We start from the raw sequence: 24919 nt of genomic DNA, 5'->3' as shown, positions 1-24919 counted from the left end.
GCCGGATCGTTGGTGCCATGATGCCCTCTTAGTAGAGTAGATGTCATTAGGAACGTAGGAGGTGTCTTTAAGAACAAGCTTTGGCTTCCTTTGCCCAACAGCTTCCGCATTTGTGTACCAGGACAGCCTGATAACACTCTGCCATCCCCATCTGTGTGGCGCCATCACCATTCATCCACAGGGCACAACAGACATTTACTTTCCCAAGGTCACAGAGTCACAGGATTGGCTCAGAGGCTAGGCCTGGAGCTCTGTCTGGCCCCTTCCTCTGTTTCCTGGGTCTTCACATGGCCGTGCCTCTGGGTGTCCATTACAGTCACAAACCCTCCTTGTACACAGACAATCCTGCTGGAATTAGAACCTCAGCTCACCCTGGTTACCTTCCATAAAGCATTTTCCTGACCCTGTCTATCCTAGAGTCCCAAGTCAAGGATTTCAGACATGAGCTGGGGATGTGAAACCTGGCTTGCACTTGTCTTTAGCAAAACCAAAGGTCACTGCTGCTCCAGGAGGTGGGAATGGCTGGCTGAGACCTGTATCAGGCAGAGGACAGCAGCAGCCACTAGCCTGATCCACAGAGAACACGGAGAAGATGCTGTGAACCTTTAATACAGTTCCCCCAGGTGCTGGAGAGAGGGCTCAGTGGTTAAGAGTTCAATTCCCAGCAACCACACGGTGGCTCACAACCGTCTATAATGAGATCTGGTGCCCTCTTCTGTCATGAGGCATACATGCAAATAGAGCACTCATGTATATAAAGTACACAAATAAATACATCTCTTCTAAAAAAATTTTTAAAAATACAGTTACTCATGTTGTGGTCACCCCCAACCATAAAATTATTTTCATTATTACTGCTATGAATTTCAATGTAAGTATCTGATATGCAGAGTATCTGATGCTCAACCCCTGTGAAAGGGTCATTCAACCCTATGGGGGTCATGACACACAGGCTGAGAACCACTGCTCTAGTGGATGGTTTCAAAATAAAAGTAAATAAAATAAGCCCTTCAAAGACAGAGAGAATGTTCCAGAAAGCCCCAGTGTTCTGGGAAGAGAGGCAGGAAGGTGATTACCAGGGTTAATGATGCAGGCATACTGGTGGACAGGAGTGTGAGGGAGAGGCAGCCTCCATAGGTCTCTCAGGCAGACCATGCAGTGCTCCTGCCCACTCCCCCAATGGAAAGGACCCCCCAGCCATCTGTGACGTGGAGGGACCAGGTGACACTATCTTGGGAGTCACAGTGACTCTCCCCTCTCAGAGCTGCCCTGACAATCACCATCTCTTCTGGACTCCCTGACCCCCAGCCTGCCATCCCAGTGTAGGGAGAGACAGCCAGCCTGCAGTGATGCCAGGTGGCCCCAGTGGTGCCCCTCACACCATGGACTCGACCTCGGGTCAGGTTAAGGGGGTGGTGGCCACTGGCATTCTTATCTACCCAGCAAATCCTGACCCAGCAGAAAGGAAACTTGGGAAGAAGGGGAGAGGTGACGCAGGCGTGGATCCTCATGTAACTAATTAATATCATATTCATCAGAGCTTAATTCATTGGCTGGGACTGCACTCTCCTCTGTCTCAAGAGCTTGGCAGGGGAGAGCTCTCCCGCTGCAGGGGATGGAGTGGGCCAGCCAAGGAGGGGGATTGCAGGCCTGGGGAGAGCGCGGCCAGGGAGGGGGACAGTGTGGCCAGGGAGAAGGACTGTGTGGCCAGGGAGGGGGATAGTGTGGCTACGGAAGGGAAGAGCATGGCCAGGCAGGGGGAGAGCATGGCCAGGGAGGGAGACAGTGTGACCAGGGAGGGAGAGAACACGGCCAGGGTTCACCTGGAGGTAACAAATGCTGCTGCACCATTTAAGGGTCTGTCCCATTTACAGAGGAAGATGGTGGAGAATGGTGGAGGAGGGTGGAGGATGGTGGAGGAGGGTGGAGGAGAGTGGAGGAGGGTGGAGGATGGTGGAGGATGGTGGAGGAGAGTGGAGGAGGGTGGAGAATGGTGGAGGAGAGTGGAGGAGGGTGGAGGATGGTGGAGGAGAGTGGAGGAGGGTGGAGGACGGTGGAGGATGGTGGAGGAGGGTGGAGGATGGTGGAGGAGAGTGGAGGAGGGTGGAGGATGGTGGAGGAGGGTGGAGGATGGTAGAGGAGGGTGGAGAATGGTGGAGGATGGTGGAGGAGAGTGGAGGAGGGTGGAGGATGGTGGAGGATGGTGGAGGAGAGTGGAGGAGGGTGGAGGATGGTGGAGGAGAGTGGAGGAGGGTGGAGGAGGGTGGAGGAGAGTGGAGGAGGGTGGAGGATGGTGGAGGAGAGTGGAGGAGGGTGGAGGATGGTGGAGGAGAGTGGAGGAGGGTGGAGGATGGTGGAGGAGAGTGGAGGAGGGTGGAGGATGGTGGAGGAGGGTGGAGGAGAGTGGAGGAGGGTGGAGAATGGTGGAGGAGGGTGGAGAATGGTGGAGGATGGTGGAGGATGGTGGAGGATGGTGGAGGAGGGTGGAGGATGGTAGAGGAGGGTGGAGGAGGGTGGAAGTAGGTAGAGGAGGGTGGAGGAGGGTGGAGCAGAGTGGAGGAGGGTGGAGGAGGGTGGAGGAGGGTGGAGAATGGTGGAGAATGGTGGAGAATGGTGGAGAATGGTGGAGGAGGGTGGAGAATGGTGGAGGATGGTGGAGGATGGTGGAGGATGGTGGAGGAGGGTGGAGGATGGTAGAGGAGGGTGGAGGAGGGTGGAAGTAGGTAGAGGAGGGTGGAGGAGGGTGGAGCAGAGTGGAGGAGGGTGGAGGAGGGTGGAGGAGGGTGGAGAATGGTGGAGGATGGTGGAGGAGGGTGGAGGATGGTGGAGGATGGTGGAGGATGGTGGAGGAGGGTGGAGGAGGGTGGAGGATGGTAGAAGAGGGTGGAAGTAGGTAGAGGAGGGTGGAGGAGGGTGGAAGTAGGTAGAGGAGGGTGGAGAATGGTGGAGGATGGTGGAGGAGGGTGGAGGAGGGTGGAGGATGGTAGAGGAGGGTGGAGGAGGGTGGAGAATGGTGGAGGATGGTGGAGGAGGGTGGAGGATGGTGGAGGATGGTGGAGGATGGTGGAGGAGGGTGGAGGAGGGTGGAGGATGGTAGAGGAGGGTGGAGGAGGGTGGAGGATGGTGGAGGATGGTGGAGGAGGGTGGAGGAGGGTGGAGGATGGTAGAGGAGGGTGGAGAAGGGTGGAGGAGGGTGGAGGATGGTAGAGGATGGTAGAAGAGGGTGGAAGTAGGTAGAGGAGGGTGGAGGAGGGTGGAGGAGGGTGGAGGAGGGTGGAGAATGGTGGAGGAGGGTGGAGGAGGTTGGAGGAGGGTGGAGGAGGGTGGAGGAGGGTGGAGGATGGTGGAGGAGGGTGGAGGAGGGTGGAGGAGGGTGGAGGAGGGTGGAGGATGGTAGAGGAGGGTGGAGGAGGATGGAAGATGGTAGAGGAGGGTGGGGGAGGGTCGAGCAGAGTGGAGGAGGGTGGAGGAGGGTGGAGAATGGTGGAGGAGGGTGGAGGAGGGTGGAGGATGGTGGAGGAGGGTGGAGCATGGTAGAGAATGGTGGAGGAGGGTAGAGGAGGGTGGAGGAGGTGGAGGATGGTAGAGGAGGGTGGAGGAGGATAGAGGAGAGTGGAGGAGGATGGTGGAGGATCGTGGCGGAGGAGGGTGGAGGAGTGAACTGTAAGTGGCACCAACTCCCAACTTGGATGGTGGAAGGAAGGAGGATGGTTCAGGCGCCATCTTCTTTCTCTCCCTCTAGCCCAGGACTTGGAAGCCATTCTGATCTCTGAAATGGCTGTGCTGATAGCCAGACCTGGGAGGTGGCAGAGGGCCCTGTGGGCTCAGTGCATCTCCTGCACACCTTCTGTCCGCAGTCTGAGCCTCAGCCTGGGTAGGAGAGTCCTCGACTGCTGACGGCAGATTGTTCTCCTTCAAAATATTTTGCAGAAGCTACTTGACACCCTCCTCTCTGGCTCTGAGGCCCAGAGGGAGGAGATGCTGCCAACAGAGCGTCTGCAGAACAAAAATGGCTCTTCCGGGAGAAATGAAAGAAGGAGCCTGCAGACGAGAGGCGGGAACTTCATGCAGATGCCAGGGGCTGCTCCTAAGTGGCCCTGGCAATCCTGAAGTAGCTCTGTAGACCAGGCTAGTCCTAAACTCACAGAATCTGCCTGCCTCTGCCTCCCAAGTGCCAGGATTAAAGGCGCGCGCCACCACCATCTGGCTTACATTGCCCTCTTAAAGGCAGGCTAAACTTGGACCAACCACACACTAGGACAGCAGGTTAAGCACATGGGCTTAAATAATCCCAAAGTATATTATTATCTTGGCAGCAGAGTCTGGCAAAGGTTCAGTCCCCGAGGGTGAGCTATATTTTCACAGAAAGATAGTACCACAGTAGCCCAGGTTGACCTTAAACTCATGAGCCTCCTGCCTCAGTGTCCCTAGGACTGGGATTACAGGCACCACCATCCTGGTTTTCCTTTCTTTCCTTGATCTGAATATGAGTTGGAATTCCAGAGTTGCATTAGGCCTAGCTCCAAGATCTATGTTCGCTTAGTAGGGGTTCTTCCAAGCAAGTCTATAAAAAATGCCAGGTGCTTCCTGAGTGTTGTGATAGCTTGTTTTATGTGTGACTGGGACATGAGATTCCCAGATAGTCATGTGAGCTTCTCCTGGCATTTCTGCGAGGCTGCTCTGGGACTCCTGTGACAGACTGCCCTCTCTAACGCAGCCTGGCTTTGTCCTATCAGCGGAAGGCCGCCTGCAACAAAAAGTAGCCCTCCCTAAGTTAAGAACAAATCCCACAAGTCGGGCAGGGTGGTGCACGCCTTAAATCTCAGCCTTTGGGAAGCAGAGGCAGGGGATCCTGTGAAATGAGTTCCAGGTCAGCCAAAGCAACGCAGTAAAACCCTTACTTTGAAAAAGTGTGGGCAGCACTAGAGAGATGTCTCAGCAGCTAAGAGCACTTGTCGGTCCAGAAGAGCACCAGAATTCACTTCCCAGAACGCACAGGGCAGCTCACTACCAAATATAACTCTATAACTCTAGATCCAACACTCTGACCTCCGCGGGCACCAGGCTCACGTATGGCCCATCTATATCCACACAGGCAGAACACTCATATACATGGAATAAAATGAATAAGTCTTCAAAAAAAAAAAGACAAATTCCTCCTCCAGTAAACTGTTCCTACCCTTGGATTGACTCGACCCCTGTGTTTCATGACTGCTGACTTTGAGATTGAAATGTCAGCTCTTGGCTCTCATGTGTCCAGATAAATGATTTCAAATCATGTGTTCTCTCAGTGTGAGCCAGCTTCACAACAGACACACCCCCCCTTGTACCCATGTGTGAAGAATATAGGTATGTAATTTCAAAAAATGAATACATTATTTTTAATATAGTATGTGTGTTTTCATGTGTGTGTGCATATGTGTTCGTGGGTACATGCCCCTGTGTGTGTCTGAAGGGACACAGGCATCCTAACCCTTCCCTGCAGTGAGACAGTTCGCAGTGAGCTCTGACGTATTTGATGGTTTCACTATTTTGATTGCACGACTTTCATTCTCGCTGACGAGTTCACCTACTCTGTCGCTGCCATGGCTGATCTCTTCAAACTAGCACTGCCTTCTCGGGGCTTCCATCGTGGACTGAAGAACAGGAGTCCTGCGGAACTGCTTGTGGCCTGGCAATTTCAGAGAGGGACAGCCACTGTAGGGCTTCTGCTGCTGAGGCACCGGTCTCAGTGACTGAGCAACCATGAGGATCTCAGTCCCTCCAATGTGAGCCATCGTTGAATTCACAGTGCTTTCCAGTCCATGTACTCTCGGTGGTTCCCTCTCAGGCTTCATCCCCTTTCTCCTCCACTCCAGAGGCCATCTCCTCCTCTCACACCTCATCCTCACAGGGGCGGCTCCCTTGCCTGCCATAGCTGTGGGTGCTGGTTCTGTTGTGACCCGTGACGCCCTTGACAGATAACCATCCTCTCCCCCGCTAGACTGCACACCTCTAGAAAGGACAAGCCCATCGTTGATAGCTCAGGCTCCCTACAGAGTCTCAAAGCCAAATTATTTAGTAACTGCTTGAGCAAGGGGTCTGAAGTCCGGGTGCCGCGATGGGATGACTGACCACAGACCGTGCAGGAAGCAGATTCCAGCATCCGCCGGCCATCAGCCCCAGTCCTGAACTCAGAGCTCTGGAGGCAATGCTTGATTGTGGGGAGTTAGCCCAGGGGCTTTGGGACGTGCTGGTTGTTAAATTAACCTTTTGGAGCCCCAGAAAGTGGCTTCCACACAATCTAGACACTTCCGTGAACTGGAGCTGAGTGGGGGATGGGTGGCAAATACCAACCCTGGGAGCAGGAAGGAGGAAGCTATTAAAAGTGCACATTTGTTCGAAGAGAGATAAAGAGTACAGAGAATTACAAGAAACCCCCTAAATTACAAGTGTGGGTTTCAGTAATTGCTAAATTACAGCATTCTGACTTTATTAGACACACACCCCCTCTGCTCCTGCAGTTGCCAAGGCCTGCCTTGAACTGACAAAAGCCAGAACATTCTGGAGGAATCTGGGCAGGGAGTCAGCGGAGGCCCCCATTACAATGGAGGCCAAGACAGAGAGATCAGGGCCAGGTTTCTGCTGGGGAATCCTGGGTTGCCTCGCAGCCTGAGCCTGCCCAGGTGGAAGCTGGGGATTTTAATGTGTTCTGAATTCACAAGAGCAGCAGATGCCTGCAGACAGTGGAATGAGGATGGGGGGGTTGTCAAGAGCATTCTTAAGGTCATTTCAAGGTCACCCTGACAGACAATAACTGTAAGCAAGACAGCATGACTGTCACTGCTCACGTCTGTAACATCTGGCACCACCCAGCCCTCCACAGCAATGGCACCTGTGTTGTGTTGTTACACCAACGTCCACAGATGAGAGCCACACTCTCAGTCTCAGTTACTGCTTTATTGCTGTGATGAGACACAGTGACCAAGCAACCTTTATATAAATCATGTATTTAGAATCTTGCTTACAGACTCAGAGGGTGTGTTCGTGGCTAACACAGCAGCAGGCAGGCAGGCATGCATGGTGCTGGAGCAGTAGCTGAGAGTTTTCATTTGACCCACAAGTAGCAGGAGGCAGAGGGAGGAGGAGGGAGGGGGAGAGGGGAAGGAGGGAGAGAGGGAGAGAGAGCTGGGAGTGGCATGAGCTTTTAAAACCTCCAAGTCCCCCCCCAGTGACACACCTCCTCCAAAAAGACCACACCTCCTAATCCTTTCCAAAGAGCTCCACCAGCTGGGGACTAAGCATTTAACATATCAGCCCATGGGGACCCTCTAATGTAAACCACCACATCCTCCAAGCTTCTACATTCCACCCACATGAAAGTTTCAGGCATCTTCCGTTTCTCTCCTATGCATTGATTTAGGGAGAGACCTGATCCCACCTTCAAACCACTTGTAGCCATCAATGAAGCAAATCTGAGTTTTGTTTTCCAATATTTTTCCTAATACATGATTTGGGGGTAAATACGTTGCAGGAAGTATAGAAAAAGCAAGAAAACATAATCATGAGAAAACCTTCACCAGGAAAAGTCGGGGTGTTGGGATTATTAGCCAAAGTCAATTTCTCTGTTTATTGCTATGATAAAACACGGAACAGAAGCAACTTAAGGGAGGGGAAGTTTGTTTTAACTCAGTTTAGGAAATCCATCATAGCAGGACGGCAACACACGCCTTTAATCCCAGCACTCAGGAGGCAGAGGCAGGAGGATCTTTGTGATTCAAGACCAACATGGTCTACAGAGTTAGTTCTGGGACAACCAGAACCCTGCCTTGAAAGGAAGGAAGGAAGGAAGGAAGGAAGGAAGGAAGGAAGGAAGGAAGGAAGGAAGGAAAAGAGGGAGAGAGGGAGGGAAGAGAGAGAGAGAGAGAGAGAGAGAGAGAGAGAGAGAAAGAAAGAAAGAAAGGAAAAGAAAGAGAGAAGTGCATCATGGCAGGAAAGGCAGGGCAGTGTGTGGCTCCCTGGTGGCCAGTGTTACATGGAGCTGACCAGACAGCAGAGAGAATACTCAGACCAGAGTAAGAGCTGTGGCCTACTTCTTCCAGCTCGCCCTGCCTCCAGAAGGGCCCCACCTCCGATAAGCTTCACAACCTCCCAGAGTAGTGCCCTGGTGGAGACCGAATATTCAAACACACAAGCCTGTTGGATGCACATTCAAACAGTAACAACAGATGAGGTCTTGACTCGCTAGCGTGAATGAAAACGTGAAGAGGCCTATAGGGTGAACGGTCGGGAGAGGACGATGATTCCCATGAACAGATGGAGACTATCAACCAAGATAGAGACTATCCGAATAGCCAGAGAGAGGGGCTGGGTGCAGCTCAGGGGTGGAATGTTTGCCTGCTATATATTGTAAAAGCCCCACATTCCATCCCCAGCATTGTAAAACAGAAAGACAGACAGACAGGCAGACAGACAGACCCTAAGTCCCCATGTCAACCCGCTCCAGCAGCCCCTGGCAGCTGTCATCCAGGCAAGGACATCCCAAGGCAAGAAGTCTACAGATGGAACGGGCGCCACAGCTCTGTGAAGAGACAGAGGCAGTTGTGTGGCAGGCCTGTCCCCAAGTCCATTACAGAGCCTCTGCTGGACCAAAACCCTCGTCCTAAGGCATGCCCATAGGCTGGCCAGATGAGTGTACTCCCGGGACTCCTGAATGTCCCAGCCTTGGAGTCGGTCTCCCAGGGAGGGAGCCTCCCCAAAACCATTTCAGGAGGGAGCCTCCCCAAAACCATTCTCTTTAGGGACTCATATTTCTTGCTGGGATGGGACTCGGAAGAAAGTATTAACCAGGGAAAGAGAAGGGGCCACGGTGGTGTCCTGGGTGGCAGGGCTGGTGAAGAGCCCAATACCGATGTCCCTGACACCCAAGAGAGGGATGAAGAGGGGCAGAGGGGAGTGGAGAAGAAGAGGAGCAGGCAGTGGCATTATGGGTAATAAGACCTTGCAGAAACCATCTGGCCTCCAGACCCCTCCAAGTGATGATTTTTTTAATTCAAGCAGACAGATCAAAAACCACTTACTCTGGGCAGCCTTAATTATTCATGCCCCATTTTCTTCTAATTATTTATAAGTATCTTCTATGAAGGGCAGGGAAGATGATTTTCCCACAGGGTGCTCAGTGTACATTTGGTTACAAGGTATCTGAGGCCCTGTGGCATCCGGGTGCTCAGGAGCTGCAATGGCACAACAGAACCCGCAATGGTGCAACAGAACCCGCAATGGTGCAACAGAACCCGCAATGGTGCAACAGGGCCTGCAATGGTGCAACAGAACCCACAATGGTGCAACAGAACTCGCAATGGCGCTACAGGGCCTGCAATGGCGCAACAGAACCTGCAATGGTGCAACAGAACTCGCAATGGCACTACAGGGCCTGCAATGGTGCAACAGAACCTGCAATGGTGTAACAGAACTCACAATGGCACTACAGGGCCTGCAATGGCGCAACAGAACTCGCAATGGCGCAACAGAACCTGCAATGGTGCAACAGAACCCGCAATGGTGTAACAGAACCCGCAATGGCGTAACAGAACCTGCAATGGCGCAACAGAACCAGCAATGGTGCAACAGAACCTGCAATGGTGCAACAGAGCCCGCAATGGCGCAACAGAACTCGCAATGGTGCAACAGAACCCGCAATGGTGCAACAGAACCCGCAATGGTGCAACAGAACCCGCAATGGTGCAACAGAACCCGCAATGGTGCAACAGAACCCGCAATGGTGCAACAGAACCCGCAATGGCGCAACAGAACTCGCAATGGTGCAACAGAACCTGCAACGGCACAACAGAACTCGCAATGATGTAACAGAACCTGCAATGGTGCAACAGAACCTGCAACGGTGTAACAGAACCTGCAATGGCACAACAGAGCTCGCAATGATGTAACAGAACCTGCAATGGTGCAACAGAACCTGCAATGGTGCAACAGAACCTGCAATGGCGCAACAGAACCTGCAATGGCGCAACAGAACCTGCAATGGCGAAACAGAACCTGCAATGGCGCAACAGAACCTGCAATGGTGTAACAGAACCTGCAATGGTGCAACAGAACCTGCAATGGCGTAACAGAACCTGCGATGGCGCAACAGAACCTGCAATGGTGTAACAGAACCTGCAATGGTACAACAGAACCTGCAATGGTGTAATAGAACCTGCAATGGTGTAACAGAACCTGCAATGGTACAACAGAACCTGGCCACCAATGGTGGAGTCCCTGCGACCTAGAAGGCTGTGACTGTGCTTCAGATGTGCCCTGGGTCAGCCAGTCCTGCAGAGCAGGACAGTGCTGCTGTGGCTCTCAAGTGTGTCAGGGCTTTCCCTTGCACGCACATATCCAGGCCCCAGCGATGCTAAGAGGCCCACCTGCCGGGGCTGGAGGAGGGAATGTCATCGTGATGGAGAGAGAGTGGAGCCCAGTGTGAGTTGGTGCTGGGTCCCAGTGGCCCTTGGCTTAAGGGAGAATTCACCGTGCTTGTTGGGGTTTGGGTATGAAACTGCCTTAGTTACTTTTCTACAGTGTAGAGAGCTGCGTGGAGCCACACCTAATGGTGCTGGCTTCTGCCCTCCGCGATCCCGAAAGCAAGTGCTCTCTGCGATAATCAACTCCTAATATTGGCTAAGGCCTGACTCATGCTATCATCACGCAATGATTGTCAGCTGCTTGCATATGCGTGGACCTATGGGCAGTGCCCACCTGGCAATCTGGGGTTGGTTGCCCATGCCTACTTAAGGGCTAGGAGAGGTTTGCCCGGGGAGAGAGAGAAAGAGAAAGAAAAGATCGCGATTCTGTAACAAGGTCCTGAATAAACTGCTAGCGAGAAGAGCTCCGGTGTTGCGTCTTCCTTGCTGGTCGAGGTGGGCATGACACTACAGTTGTGATAAAACACCATGACTGGGACTGGAGAGATGGCTCAGAGGTCAGGAGCACTGGCTGCTCTTCCAGAGGTCCTGAGTTCAAGTCCCAGCAACCACAAGGTGGCTCACAACCATCTGAAGTGGGATCTTATGCCCTCTTCTGGCATAAAGTTGTGCATGCAGATAGAGCATCATATGCATAAAATAAAGAAGCAAATCTTAAAACAAGTAAAACACCATGACCAAGGCAACTTAGAGAAGCACTTATTTGGGCTTATGGTTCCAGAGGGGAAAGAGTCCATCAAGGTAGGGAAGCAAGCAGCAGACATGAACGCTGGAACAGAAGCTGGGAACTCTCATCTTATCCACGAGCAGGAAGCAGAGAGCATGCATGCATTGGGAATGGTGTGTGGCTTTGAATCCTCAAAGTCCTCCTCCAGCGAGGCCACACCCCCAAGCCTCTCAATGGTGCCACCAACGGAGGACCAAGTATTCAAATGCTTGAGGCTAGTGGACATCTCTTTAAACCATCACAGAAATGTACTCCCTGATACTAATGTAGTAAAGGCTAGCTGGGCTGTAGTGGTACACGCCTTTAATCCCAGCACTCAGGAGGCAGAGGCAGCAGATCTCTGGGAGTTCAAGACCAGCCTGGTCTACAAGAGCAAGTTCCAGGACTGGCTCCATAGTTACTGAGAAACCCTGTCTCGAAATACCAAAAAAAAAAAATTATTTTTTTCTAGCACAGTGTTCAGCGGTGAGACTGCAGACCCCAAGGAGGACATGACTGGTTCACAGGGCTCTGGCCTGGTCAGTTCACTGGTGGATTCATCATTTGATGGTGTTGCCAGAAGGTGGTAGAAACCAGGAGATGGAACCTGGTTGGAGGAAGTAGATGACTTTGAAGGGCAGACCTTGTCTCTTCTCCCTTCCTTTCTCTCCCTGCTTCCTGGCTACTGTGCGGTGAGCCACCTTTTTTACCATGTCCTTCAGCCATGAGGTTTCTTTCTGCCTTGCCAGTGAGTTGAAAAGCAGGCAGTGAGCTGAGGACATCTCTAGGCTGTGAGCCAAAACACATCTTTCCTCTAGAAGCTGCTTTTCTTGGATATTTGATCACTGTCATGAACACAAGCTTCCTTCCTGCATCAGAGAATGCCTTAGTGACCATTGTCCCTGTTGGTGGGACAGAGTTTGCCCAAGGCCACATAGCAGAAAACCAGACACCCAAGGGGCTGGAGGGATGACTCAGGGGTTAAGAGCCTGCTCTCCCAGAGGTCCTGAGTTCAATTACCAGCCCCCACATGGGGGCTCACAACCATCCGTAATGAGATCTGGTGCCCTCTTCTGGCCTGCATGCAGAACACGGTGTATGTGATAAATAAATCTTAAGAAAAAGAAAAAAGAAAAAGAGACACCCATCCCAGTCCCATTGAATCCCTGGCCTCTCCAGGGACCACACTAGTCACACTGACAGAGAAGGGACCCTCAGGCACTACTGAGGGCCATCTGTTCTCAGCCCCTCTGTCCACTAGCCCAGCTCTGGCCTCCAGGAATTCTTCCATATGTGACCTAGGAGGGATACCCTGGGATCCTTCTGTGGACCCACGTTCAAGGCTGCAGAGTTGAATCTACACTGGACGGAGAGTTAGCGCTTCAGCCCCACCTGTCTCCTTGCTGTGACACAACACACGGTAGAAGAGACGGGAGTAAACAAAGGCTTGTTTCGGCTCAATTTTGAGGGGTCACCGTCTATCACGGTGGAAGGCACCTGAGTTGGCTGGTCACATGGTGCTCACAGTCAGGAAGTAGAGAGATGAGTGTTGGTCCTTGGAGGACTTCCCTTCCCCTTTCCTTTATCGATTCATTCAAGGGCCCCAGTCCATGGGGTGGTGCTGCCCACAGCCTAGAATGTGCTTATAGGCACTGCCAGAGGCGCCTATGAGGTGATTCCAAATCCAGCTGGCAATGACGACTAACCATTACTACACCCCTGAGCTAAAACGCCGCCAGCAGAGCAGGAGACTATGGCTATCCCTAAGCCAGGAAGGGGCAACTGGATAGGAGTAAAGGGAAAACAGCGAAATAGTTATAATATCATTGTCACCAAGTACCTGATGGAAGCAACTTAAGGGAGGAGATGCCACCCACTGTGGCAGGAAGATATGACAGCTGGGGGAGGGGCTTGTGGCACAGCTCCCTCATTCTCTACAGATCAATGATCAGGACACTCGGGCAGGAAGAAGAGCCAGCCTGTAACCTTCCAGCCTCATCATCTCCACCTCTAAAAGGCTCCATAGCTTCCCAGAATAGCGCCACCTTCTGGAGAGCAAGTGTTCAAACCCATGAGCCTGTGAGACAGGAGGAAGGAGGAGAGCTTGCATGGGAGGCTCCCCTGTCTCTTGCTGTGGAGAGACTCCCTGTTTGGACTCCTGGATGCAGAGACAAGAGGATCCTGACAGTTAACTCACTAGCTGTCCTAGTCAAAATGGTGAACTTCTGGCTCGGTAAGAACCCCTGTCACAGGCGATAAGGAAGAGATCTCAGTGTTCTCTGGCCTCTCCCCATGTGCACGCATGAGTACATGAACCCACACCCTCACACACACACATGCAACACACACACATTTTTAAAGTTTGTTTATTCATTTGTTTTTGTTTTTTGAGACAAGGTTTCTCTGCATAGCCCTGGCTGACTTGAAACTCACTCTGTAGACCAGTCTGGCCTCGAACTCACAGAGATCCGCCTGCCTCTGCCTCCCGAGTGCTGGGATTAAAGGCGTGCACCACCACCACCCGGTTCTTTTTTATTTTTTAACTCCTACTCACATGCAGGCTGGTTGGCTGTCGCTTTTGTTGTTCCCATGGCTACCGTTCAAATGTTTTATAGCACACAGGCATGGCTTGACTTATTCAGAGTCACAAGAGGATTTAACTTCTTACTTTATCCTTTTGCGATAGGGTCTCACTATGTCTGTACGCAGCCAGGCTTGTCTCTGGCTCTCGCCAGCCTTCATTTGCGGACCGCCAGGATCACAGGTCTGTGGCCGTGGGAAACCTGGCGTGGAGGCAGTGTGGAGAGATGTTCTAGAGGCTGCCTGACCCTCTGGCCATCCAGGCAGACCACCCTACACACCAGAGCTCTCCAAGGCCAAGACAACTGCCGCCTTGTGTAGGTGTGGAGGCAGCCAGCATCCCTCACGCGGGGCAATGCAGCTGCACAAGCCCTTCCTGTCTGTGCTCTGGACAGCAGAGCATCTGGAATGGATCTCTATTCCGACTCAGGAAATGCCCCTCAGTCCCACGCTGGGTCCCACGTGGGGCGGGGATAATGACAGGGACGAGAGTCCTCTCCCTGCCTCCCCTTCTAACAGGCAGGATGGGGGAGCATAGAGGGGCACCATAGAAGGGTACTCCAATGGCTGAGGAACCCTTCTGGGCAGAAGACACAGGGACTTGGGTGGGGGTTGGGAACTGTGGTGGCCTCAAACTTCTGACACTCTCGCCTCAGCCTCTCAAATGCCGGAAATGCCCCCATCTTCCCTATAGCTTGAACCCATGCCCCAGCATCAGAGCTAGGCAGCATCACTGGATGTGAACGGGAGTATTTTCTCTAGTGTGTAATTTTTTCCCTGGTATTTTTCATATTGAGAACGGTGTTTAAAACTGAGTAGAGACCTAGAGAGATGGCTCAATGGTTAAGAGCATTGACTTCTCTTCCAGAGAATTCAAGTCCGATTTCCAGTCTCAGCACCCACATGGCAGTCTGTAACTTCCAGTCCTAAGGGATCCCACACCCTCTTCTGGCCTCCTTCGGCGCCAGGCACACACCTGGTTCACAGACACGTTAAATAAACAAACAAATAGATATATTTTAAGCGCAGGGAGAGGCCAGCTCCATTGGTAAAATGCTTGCTATGTGAGCAGGAGGCCCTGGGCTTGGCTCTTCAGAACCAGGTAAAGCCCAGCATGGAGGGCTCACTGACCTGACCAGACCGGCCTATTTTGGAAGCTCTAAGCCAACGAGAGCCCCCGTCTCAAATTAAAATAAAAGAAGAAAAGAAAAGAAAAAAAGAGAGAAGATACCCACAAACAAAAATCCCAAAGCCACCCAAACAGGGCCCACTCTGAATGGGCTCTTTGGGCTCTCTGGCCTGATCCAGGTGCTCTGGGTAGGCCTCCCTCCAGGGGCTCCCCAGAGGCTGCCCATCTGTTTTCTGCCTTCAGGCCCCGAGACCTGGGGTAGAGAAAGGGACACCTGGCATTCATAGATCCTCTAGGACACCCCAGCTTTCATAGAAGCCTAAGCCAGCATGAGCAGGGCGTGCTGCAGGGCCTCCGTGTCTTGGTGACAGTTCATCCTGGACCACACTGCTGCTCCAGGAGCCATTTGTGCTGGCTCCATGTGAGGCTGGGGCCGGACAGGCAGGAAGAAGATCTGATGCATTGGGGTCCCAACGCCATGAAGCTACCTTGCTCTTCTGTCCGACCTTCCCTCCACCTCCAGTTCTAGCATTGACAGTCTCATGGAGAGGCACATTCAGGGCTGGAGAGATGGCTCAGTGGCCAAGAGAACTCACTGCATGAGCCTGGGGACCTGAGCGTAGATCCCCAAAACCTACATTTCAATTTTTTCCCTTTGCACGCCTGTAACCCCAGCACTGTAGAGAGCGGGGCTTGCTGGCTGTTTGTTGGTGGGAGGCGCAAGAAAGCCCATGCTCCTGGGCAGATGGGAATGACTGGCCACTCTGGTCCTACATGGAATATCTGCTTTTTTTTGAGTGAGAGGTGAGGGTCCCCCCATCATTGGCTGGGGACACATCTGGGCTGGGCTGGTAACCAGTCAAATTACTGAACTGACAACTGCCTGCATCTGTCTGTGGCTGGGGGACAATGCGGATGAACATGGGGACAGTTCAGCTGAGGAAAGAGAAATTCAAGGTGGGGGAGCACCTGCCAAGGCTTAGAACTGGGGAACACAGCAGGCTGGCTCCATGGGTCTGACCCTCCTCCCACCAGTACCATCAACAGTCAAACCCACAACTCGGAATCCTTGACCTAAAGAGCCCACAAGGCCACTGATCATCAGCTCACCACCAATGAAACCCATTTGTCTTCGGGGACCTTCAAAGAGTGCAGGCAGGCAGAGAGGGGGAGTCACTCCTTAGACCATCGGCTGGGTGGAGGCAAGTGAGTCTCAGGTTCTCCTCATGCTGCCCCTGTAGCTCTGGGAACCCCAAGATGTAGGAAGGGGATTGGTGAGGTCATCCGTGCATTGCCCCAAATTCCCATCTGTGCAGAACCTTAGTCTGAAGCCTTATTTGGAAACATGATCTTTAGAGATATAATTAAAGATCCAGGTGAGACTACCCTTGGCCGAAGTGCCCCTCCATCTGAGGAGAGCATCCCTCAAGACATACAAGAAGGAGTATGTGAAGACAGAGACAGAGCCTGGAGCAAGGCAGTCTCCAGGAACAGGTAAAGGCAGAGGACTCTATCCTCAAGACGGTGGATGGAGCAGGGTCATAGCACTTAGTTAGGGGCTTCCAGAACTACAGGAATGTAGACTTCTTTGTTCTAGGTGGCCTCATTTGTGGTCATTTGTCCCAGGAGCTGCAGGACATTAGAGTGTGCGCATGCACACGTGCACACACGCACGCACACACACACACACACAGGGGCTGGGACCATGGTTCCTCCCCTCTTGCCATCCCAATTGTTTCAACCAGGCCCCCAACTAGAACCACAAATCGTTTAGTGCTCTTCAAATAACATTATTGTTCCTAGGGCCTGACATAACATTTAGATTTGTGTTCATGTGTATATGGGGTCTGTGTGTCTGCCACATGTGTACGGGTACCATCAGAGGCCAGGAGAGGGCGCCAGATCCCTCTGGGGCTGGGTTATAGGCGGTTGTGAATCACCTGAATGGGTGTTAACTGAGTCTTCTGGGAGAGCTCTTGTCACCACTGAGCCACTGATTCTGCAGGTTTGAATTTGGGGTCCCACATAGCCCATCTCTTCCGGAAGGAGCATCCATCCACCTGTTAATGGACGGGACAAACCTGAGGCAAGAGAACCCATTGCCACTCCCGAATGAACCAGTTTGTATTTGAAACATTTATTTCAACACTTTGTTATTTATACAAAAAGAGACCACCCCCCCTCACTGGAGGCCCCCAGTGAAAGGCCACATGGAGCAGCCTGGTGAGACGAACAGTTTTCAGTGGCTGGTTACAGAGGCACGATGTCACCCTGGTGGCACTGGGCTGCTGCTAAGTCCCCAGGGACACTGGAGCTGGGGAAGGCCAAGGTGCCCTGGGTCCAGCATGCTGGAGATTTCCTTCAAAGTCCTGATTTTGGCAAAAGAACTTGGCAAGCTGGCATGCGAACTGTTCGGCTGCAGGGTTCGATGAGGGGGCCTTCCACGTTTGGGTGGGGGAGTAGACGCTCAATACAGGGAACAAAGAGCACCCCTCATCTGTCTGCACCCCACCCCTCCCACCGCACTTCTAGGCCGCAAGAAGCTAGCCCGGGGTCTATGGAGGTGCCTTCCCCAAGCGGGTCCAACCTGTCTACACCCACCAAACTCCTCCCAGGGACAGGACAAGGATGGCGGGCAAGCAGAAAGGGCATGGCTTTGGTCAGCTGTGCATGGCTGGTCCCTAACGGTTCCCTCGGAGAGAAGACGAGGGAGCCTGGCTTTGCATGAAGTCTTGCCCTGTGCTCTGAAGTCCGCGGGGGTATTCCAATGGGTTCGGGGACACAGGGTTAGGCACATATGGACAGCAAAATGGTCAGATTTTCCCGGTTCCCACCCAGCGGTCACTGAATCAAGGTTTGAGCCTGGGCAGTATGTGGGGGGGGGGGCGAGGCAACTGGGTAACAATGTAACCAGAGCCAAACCCAGGGCCAAACAGACCTTCCCTGGTCCTCTTCTGAGGCTCCCTCCCTCAGCTCCTTGGGTCGGGGTTGACTTTTCTAAGATTGGGAGTGGGGACGGGGCGCATCGTTCAGGTTTCGGTTTGATAATTAGAGCCCGGTGCCTCAGCAGAGTCTACAGCACGGGGCGGGGCGGGGCGGGGCGGGGCGGGGGTGGGGAGATCAAGGGGAGGGAGAAAAGAACTCCCTCTCTCCAGCATGTCCTCGCTTTTCACTCAAAGGGACAACTGGGAAGAGGTGACTGGCTCTTGTGGATCAAGGCACTTTCTGCTCTGGGACAAGCTTGAGGGAGAAGGGCCACGGTTGTCACTATGTCTAAGAGATTGGCAACTTTGGTTGTGGGTGTCTCTAGTTTCCGTGGGGAGCAGGCAGCTGAGGGAGGGGCTGCTCCAGGACGACCTGGCTACTCATCCTCCCCTGGTGCAGCCTGCTTCTGAGGCTGTGGCCATGGGAACTTGTGGCTTAATGGGCTCCTCCGCAACCCCTAGGACCCGTTCCCCACGGACGTCAGCTCAAAACTCAGAGTGGGGATGGACACACAGATCTTCTAAGCCCTCAGAAGCTGAGCTGGTTCTAGCCTTCCCAGCGCCGAGAGAATGGGGCACGGAGGCAAGCTCAGGCCGTAGTCCCGCCCACCCTCCTGCTGCAGCCAATAAGAGCACAGTTGGGAGATAAGCCCTCTCTTGTTACTGGGTAGCGCATGGAAAGAGAAGGAGGCGGGTGACAAAAGGAGACAATTATATAAAATAAGACAGGGTAGGTGGGTGGGCCAGGGAGGATGAGAAGATTTGGGGGTGGGGTCCAGGGGCGGGATGGCGTCTACATCTCCTGGGCTTCCGGCTCCTTCTCCTCGACCCCGTTGGCCATGGCGCTGTTGCCCTCGTTGAGGCGTTTCACACGGTAGGCTTCGAAGTGGATGCTGCTGGTGATGTCCTTAATGTTCTGCATGTGTGTCCTGCAGGGAACGCGGCCAGCATAGGGGTGAGCACTTAGCCTGCCTGGGGTCACAACCACCTCTCCTTCTCCCGGCCCTTCGAGGGTGCAGGCTGGCGGAGTACGCACTGCAGGACCAGGCAGAGCCTGCTCTCCGGTGACTCCAGACCCTCTGGGGCCTGTCATTCTAACCTAACCTATGCCTCCTCTTCTCTGTGCCTATGCTGTGGCTAGTCAGGGAGAAGCTGAGCACAAACTTGAAAGGTCCCAAGGTCCCCACCAGTGGGCAGGACTCCGGTATTTGTGGTCCAAGACAGAAATTCAGGCTGTGGCCAGCAGGAGGCAGCAGGTGACCACAGTCCCCAGAGCTGTCACCCTGCCATCCGGAGCTTTTTTTTTTTCTAGTTTCTTTTGTAGGTGTGCCTGGCAGGCAAGCTCTACCACTCCCCTTTACTTTGGAAAGGGAAGTTGGCAAGGAGTCCCAAAAGTGGTAAGGCTTGTTCTTGGAACCCCCACCTCAGGTCCCTTGTTCTGCATCTTATTTTTCCCTACTGATATATTTTAATTATACAAAATAATAGCTTTCATTATGATATTTTTCTTTTGTAGGTTTTAAGACATATATAGCCCAGGCTGTGCCCTTAGTATCTATAGCTGAACCCAGCAGGCTTAGACCACAGGGCGCCAGAATTCAGCCCCCTCTATCCTGGTGACCTCATAAGGCCAGGAAGAACCCCTTTTCTTCATTCATTCCCAAGAGGGTTTTGCTTTGTTTTCTGCTTTAGGCAATGGGTCCCTGAGGGCAGGGCTGACAATATGCAGCTGCCAGCAGGGTGGGGCCTCTGCCCACCCGTCTACCAATACCAAACCCCAGATCTGGTCCTTGCAAGGGGCCCTCAGAGCTGATGGTTGACTTACCTAATGAGGAGATCCCGCAGGTAGGCGAATTCACAGTGAGTGGTATTCTCAACTGAGGGAAAGAGAAGATGCTCAATGTCTTTTGAGGAGGAAGTTTCTCCTCTCCTATCCAGTAATGGCAACAGCCTCCAGAAAGTCCCACCCAAAAGTGGGCAGGGGAAGAAAAGGGACCTGTGACTGACAGTTACCCAGCTAGTTCTGGAGTTGCCTGGGAGACACACCTCTAGCATTTCTATAAGGGTGCATCCAGAGAGGTTCAGCTGAGGGACGACCTGCCCTGAATGTGGGCAGCAGCATCCCACAGGCTGGGGCTTTCTGGCTGAATGAAAGGAGAAACTGAGCGAAGTTCCCACAGTCATTCATGGCTGCTTCCTGACTGTGTGTACCAGGTGATCAAATGCCTCTTGTCAAGTTACCATGACTCCCCAATCCTGACAGGCTGCACCCCGGAACTGTGAGCCAAAGTAAACCCATCATTCCTTACACTCCAGGCCTGGGTGAATCTTGGCTTCTCTGACCCAGTTTCCCAATAAAATGAGTTAATGGCTCAGCGGATACGGGCATTCGCTGCCAAGCCCAACACCTGAACTTGACTCCCAGAACCACAGGGTAGAAGGAGAGAACCGACTCTTGCCAGTTGTCCTCTGACCTCCACATGTGTGTTCTGGCGTGTACAAGACAATGTACATGATACAGTGTCCCCCAATAAAACAAGCACATTAGTAAATAGATGTAAAAAGAAATTTAAGTGGGAGAATGGCCTGGTTCATGCCTTGGGGGGCACAAAAGGACCAAATGCGCCAATGGCGGTGTAATTTGACTTTGTGAGGCTGTCGGATACATTATGCTCAAGGAACAAGCAACTTTCCGTCCTCAGGCAGCAGTCTGGCCAGCTTCCAAGGATGTAACAGGCACTTTGGATGGTGTACACCAAGGAGGGGGTAAGGAGTGGGCACAGTTGGATACGGCCTGTTCAGTGATTAACTCACCATGTTCTGATAAGTCCCCAGAGGTCCTCACAGGAAGGCTGCTGCATGTGGGAGCCACCACCGGGGGGAGCAGCTTTACAGGTTCACACAGGCCACGTGGACCCTCAGCTGTGGGCAGTCATCTAACCTGGCTAACTTCCTGATTTCATATTGGGTGTCTGCAGTACCCACACTGACCACCAGGGGACAGAAGAGATGTGCCAATAGCCAATACCGTTCTCAGATCCCCAGGGGATCTTACCCTATACTTTCCTCATGCCAACCATGCCTTGCATTATTTGTGGAAAGATGCAGGGAGGATGAGCAAAGACAGGAAGGAGGGACTGAGGGAAAGGGAGCTGAGGAATAACGTAGCCCTAGGGTCACCTCTGTGGCATTGTCTGTGTGTGCATGGGGGGGGGGGGGAGTGTGCTACAGAAGGCCATAATCACATAAAATACCCAGGGCATATTTGGAAAATATCCCCGTGGCACCCTACCTGGCAGACTCACATGGAGGGCACAGTATACAAAGGAACGGGGCGAGGGCGGTGGGCAGGAAGGGCAGACGGGTTCTCTTCAATGCCTCACCTCAGTAAGACCAGGTAACAACTCCTAACTCTAGGGGCTCCAGCGCAAGGCTGCACTTTTTCTCCCTTGCCCTCCCTTGCCCTCGCTGTAGGACAGATGATATCGAATCCCTGATCCTCCTGCCTCCGCTTCTCAAATGCTAAGATCCCAGGTGGGGACCAGCAAACCTGACTCATGCGGTGCAGAGATGGAACTCAGTGCTAGCCAAGCCCTCAGCCCATGGAGCTTGTCCCTCTAATTCAGTGGTTCTCAACCTGTGGGCTCACAAACCTTTGGTGGTCCAATGACCCTTTCACAGGGGTCACCCAAGACCACCAGGAGACACAGATATTTACATTATGATTCATAACAGTAGCAAAGTTAGTTATGAAGATAATTGTATGGTCGGGGTCACCACAACGTGAGGAACTGTGTTGAAGAGTCACAGCGTTAGGAAGGCTAATTTTAATTCCTATCAGCACAGAGAGTGAAGAAAGGGACCCAGAGAGCTGAAAGGGTTAAATGATAATCCACTAAAGGGTGGGAGGCAGTCCTGAGCTGGGTGCCTCCATGCCCAGAGCCAGGAAACACTATTACAGGATTCTTAGAGAAACTAACTCCCCAAAGAGCTCCGGCCGGCCTGGTGCGGTGTGGACATCCCAGCAAGGCAGAACTCTGTGACCTACAGAGAGAGCCCAAAACCAACCAAAAGAAGAGCCCTAACCATCTGGAACATTTTTATGTCACCTAGGCCGTCAACTAGGCCATAGGACGTATCCCTCACTGATAAAGTGTGCAGACCGAGGCTCACCCCAGCTCACAAAGCCTCAGCTTTCCCTCCTCTGTGGGGCCTTTTGACTCCACCGGTCACAAGGAACAAACTGGGTTTTCATCTTCCAGGCAGCTCTGTCCTTTCTAACGAGGATGGAAGAGCCGAAAGAAAGGCAAAGAAAGACCATGGGACCGTCCCACCAAGGTGCTGACCTGGACCCCAGAGAAGACCAGAGTCCTAGCCCTCAGTACTTGGGACAGAGTGACTAAGTCTATGACAAAGTAGTTACATTCAAGGAACTCAAGTGCACCTCACAGCCATTGTCCTTACAAGACAAGAAGAAGCAGAGACCCACGGTGCAGTGGATGACGGCCCAAGCTAAACTACAGGTCAGCACACGGGCAGCACAGCAGCCAGTACCTTCAATGGTCCCCCACTTGGTCTTCCTTCCCAGGATCCTCTTGCCATTGACTTGATACTCGTGGTCGCTGCCCACCACGGCAAACGGGATCATCTCCTGGAGGAGAGGTGGAAGACTGTGTTAATCACGTGACCCCCGGATCTGAACCTGGAGAACTGCAGGCCTTGGCTGGAGAGGACCAGGGGTGGACGTATGGACCCCCATCCTTTTCCAGCTCGGAGGCTACGCCCCCATGGTTTAAAGCCATCCCACCGCTGCCCCCACCCCCAGCATCCCGTTGACCAGCTCACCCGGAACTTCTCATTCACCAGTCGGTCCTCTGAATCCTCATCAAACTCCTTCTGGGGGTACACATCAATGCCATTGGAGAGTAGGTCTGCCATAATCTGGGGAGCACAGGGGTGTGGTCCTGAATCAGGCTATCAGCCACCAGGTGCCTGAGTCATGAACCCTACAGAGGCTAGCTCGGAGTGGCCCTGCACTGAAAACATCTAATTTCCTAAAAAGATTCGTTTTATTTTTATTTCAGTGTTTTGCCTGTGTGTATGCACACACACCACATGCATGCCTACTGTCCATAGAGGCCAGAAGAGGGCACGTTGAATCCCCTGGAACTGGTTGTGAGCTGCCGTGTGAGTGCCGGGAATAGAACCCAGGTCCTCTACAAGAGCAGCAAGTGCTCTTAACCCCTGAGCCATCTCTCCAGTCCCACACTCACCCCTTTGGGAGACAAAGTCTCCAGCTCAGGCTGTCCTCGAACTGGCTGTGGAATCAGGGATGATCTTGAACTCCTGAGCCTCCTACCTCTACCTGCCAAGTGTGGGTGTTACAGGTTTGTGCCACCATGCCCAGTTTTATGTGGTGCTGAAGCTAGGGCCATGAACCTTCTCTCTGCTAGGCAAGCTCTCTGCCAACCGAGCTGCATCTCGGCCAGACTCTCCAGTCCTGGTGCCTCTGTATCAAGAAGGGACTCGCCTGGCCAAGGGGCCCTGCAATCTCTGTCCTGAAAATCTCTCCCCATGTTTCCTGTGTAGCTCGTCACTCTTCCACCCAACCCCGGAAAACAAACAAACAAACCTCAGGGTTGCTGAGTCCTCTTTCCTAGAACCCTCTAAGGACCAGCATGGTCCCCTCCTGCAGCTCAGGGGGTACCTGCCTGCTGAGATGCTTCCCACATTCATGACAACCCAAGTGGGTGGCCGTCGACAGAGGACATCCCAGGACACAGCTGTCTCATTTGCCCAAGAAGATCCAGGCTCTCATACACTGGAGAGCCTTCTAGTCTCCAGCAGAGCATCCCTGTCTGACTACCCTCCCCTATGCATGCTGGGAAAATCCCTGACACATGACCGGGAATGGAGGCCCTGGGAGCCTCTGGAATTGGATTTAAGGCTGGAGCTGCCAGGAGGTTCTGAAGTATGGCCCAGGACTCGTCACACTGCAGATGCCCACAGGGGCACCCCTGTCACCCAGCCAGTGGTGGCTTCGACCATGGCAGAGAGGGAGGGAGCCACTGAGGTAAACTTGCCCTTTTGGTTTTCCTTCCCACCTGATAAAACCCAAGTGTGCTGGGTCCGACAGCCCCCAGACATTTGCCTCTCCTTAGTCTACTCCAAAACCTGAGGCTGCTGGAAATGGGAGTGCCAGGCAGCCACCCAGGCTGGGGGTCCCCCAAGGCTGAACACACACTGTAAAGGGCTGAAGGGTGACTCTATCACGTATCCCCTGAGCTGGATAGTCCCCTGTTGGCCCTATCATGTGTCCAGGCAGTCCTTGAGGGAGAGGGGGCTGAGTAGAGGCTGTGCATCCTACCCGTTGTTTGAAGTAGACCCTCTCCTCCAGGGTCAGTGTGTCAGCCTTGGCGATGACTGGGACGATGTTGACCACCTTGCTCAGGCGCTTCATGAATTCAATGTCCAGGGGTCTAAGCCTGAGACAGAACAGTAAAATGAGACGCAGCTTTGGGGTCCCCTGTCTCGGGGATCACAGTGGAGGCCACATCGGTAGAGGGGCACGGTTGGGGTCTGGAAGGGTGCAGGGTGAACACTTCCCCTATTGAGTTGAGGTTGGAAAGCTGGAGCCAAGCTGGCTCTAAGTCCCCTCATCCGCCACTGTCAGAGCCCAACTGGCCCTGGACTCTGCCCAAAGAGTGACTTGGCTCACAATCATGCCTTAGGGCTCCCAGTGTCAGGGAGAAGGGGAGACGGTGTCCAGAAGCTATGGGCCCTGGGACAGGCTGACTGTTCCCCAGCTCAGCTTGGCTCCAGAGAGCCAGGGTCTGATACAGGAGCAGGGAGGAGGCTGCGGGGAGGCGGCTGGCAGAACCCAGAGTGGGCATCATTTTCCTGTTGAAACTGCGTTTTCTCCATAGCAGTATTGTCTGGCCCAGACAGCCTGTGGGAAGTGAAGCTGCAGGCAGAAGTCTGAGCAAAGATGGCTAGAAGCCACTGCTGTCCACGGGGACTGAGTGTCAGGGGAAGAAAACTAGGCGAGGTGCCCAGCTGG

At 53.1% G+C, this 24919-nt stretch overlaps 1 protein-coding gene across 8 annotated transcripts in view; it reads right to left on the bottom strand.

The window, feature by feature from the left end:
- Positions 1–16992: 16992 nt before the first annotated feature.
- The window catches only part of Septin9 (septin 9), a 163488-nt gene continuing 155561 nt past the window's right edge, over positions 16993–24919 (bottom strand). For all 8 annotated transcript variants that reach the window (XM_075990207.1, XM_075990208.1, XM_075990209.1 and 5 more), the window contains 5 exons: positions 24227–24344; positions 22705–22800; positions 22414–22510; positions 19685–19736; positions 16993–18788 (listed from right to left, as the gene is read on the bottom strand). In XM_075990207.1, coding sequence (XP_075846322.1) covers positions 18653–18788; positions 19685–19736; positions 22414–22510; positions 22705–22800; positions 24227–24344 — 499 coding nt within the window. In that variant the 3' untranslated portion in view covers positions 16993–18652. The remainder of the gene's footprint in view (positions 18789–19684; positions 19737–22413; positions 22511–22704; positions 22801–24226; positions 24345–24919) is intronic.

This window comes from Microtus pennsylvanicus, chromosome 11 (genome assembly GCF_037038515.1).
Source record: "Microtus pennsylvanicus isolate mMicPen1 chromosome 11, mMicPen1.hap1, whole genome shotgun sequence".
Lineage (NCBI taxonomy): Eukaryota > Metazoa > Chordata > Mammalia > Rodentia > Cricetidae > Microtus > Microtus pennsylvanicus.
The sequence above is the reverse complement of the archived record's forward strand: the minus strand, read 5'-3'. Positions and strand labels throughout refer to the sequence as shown.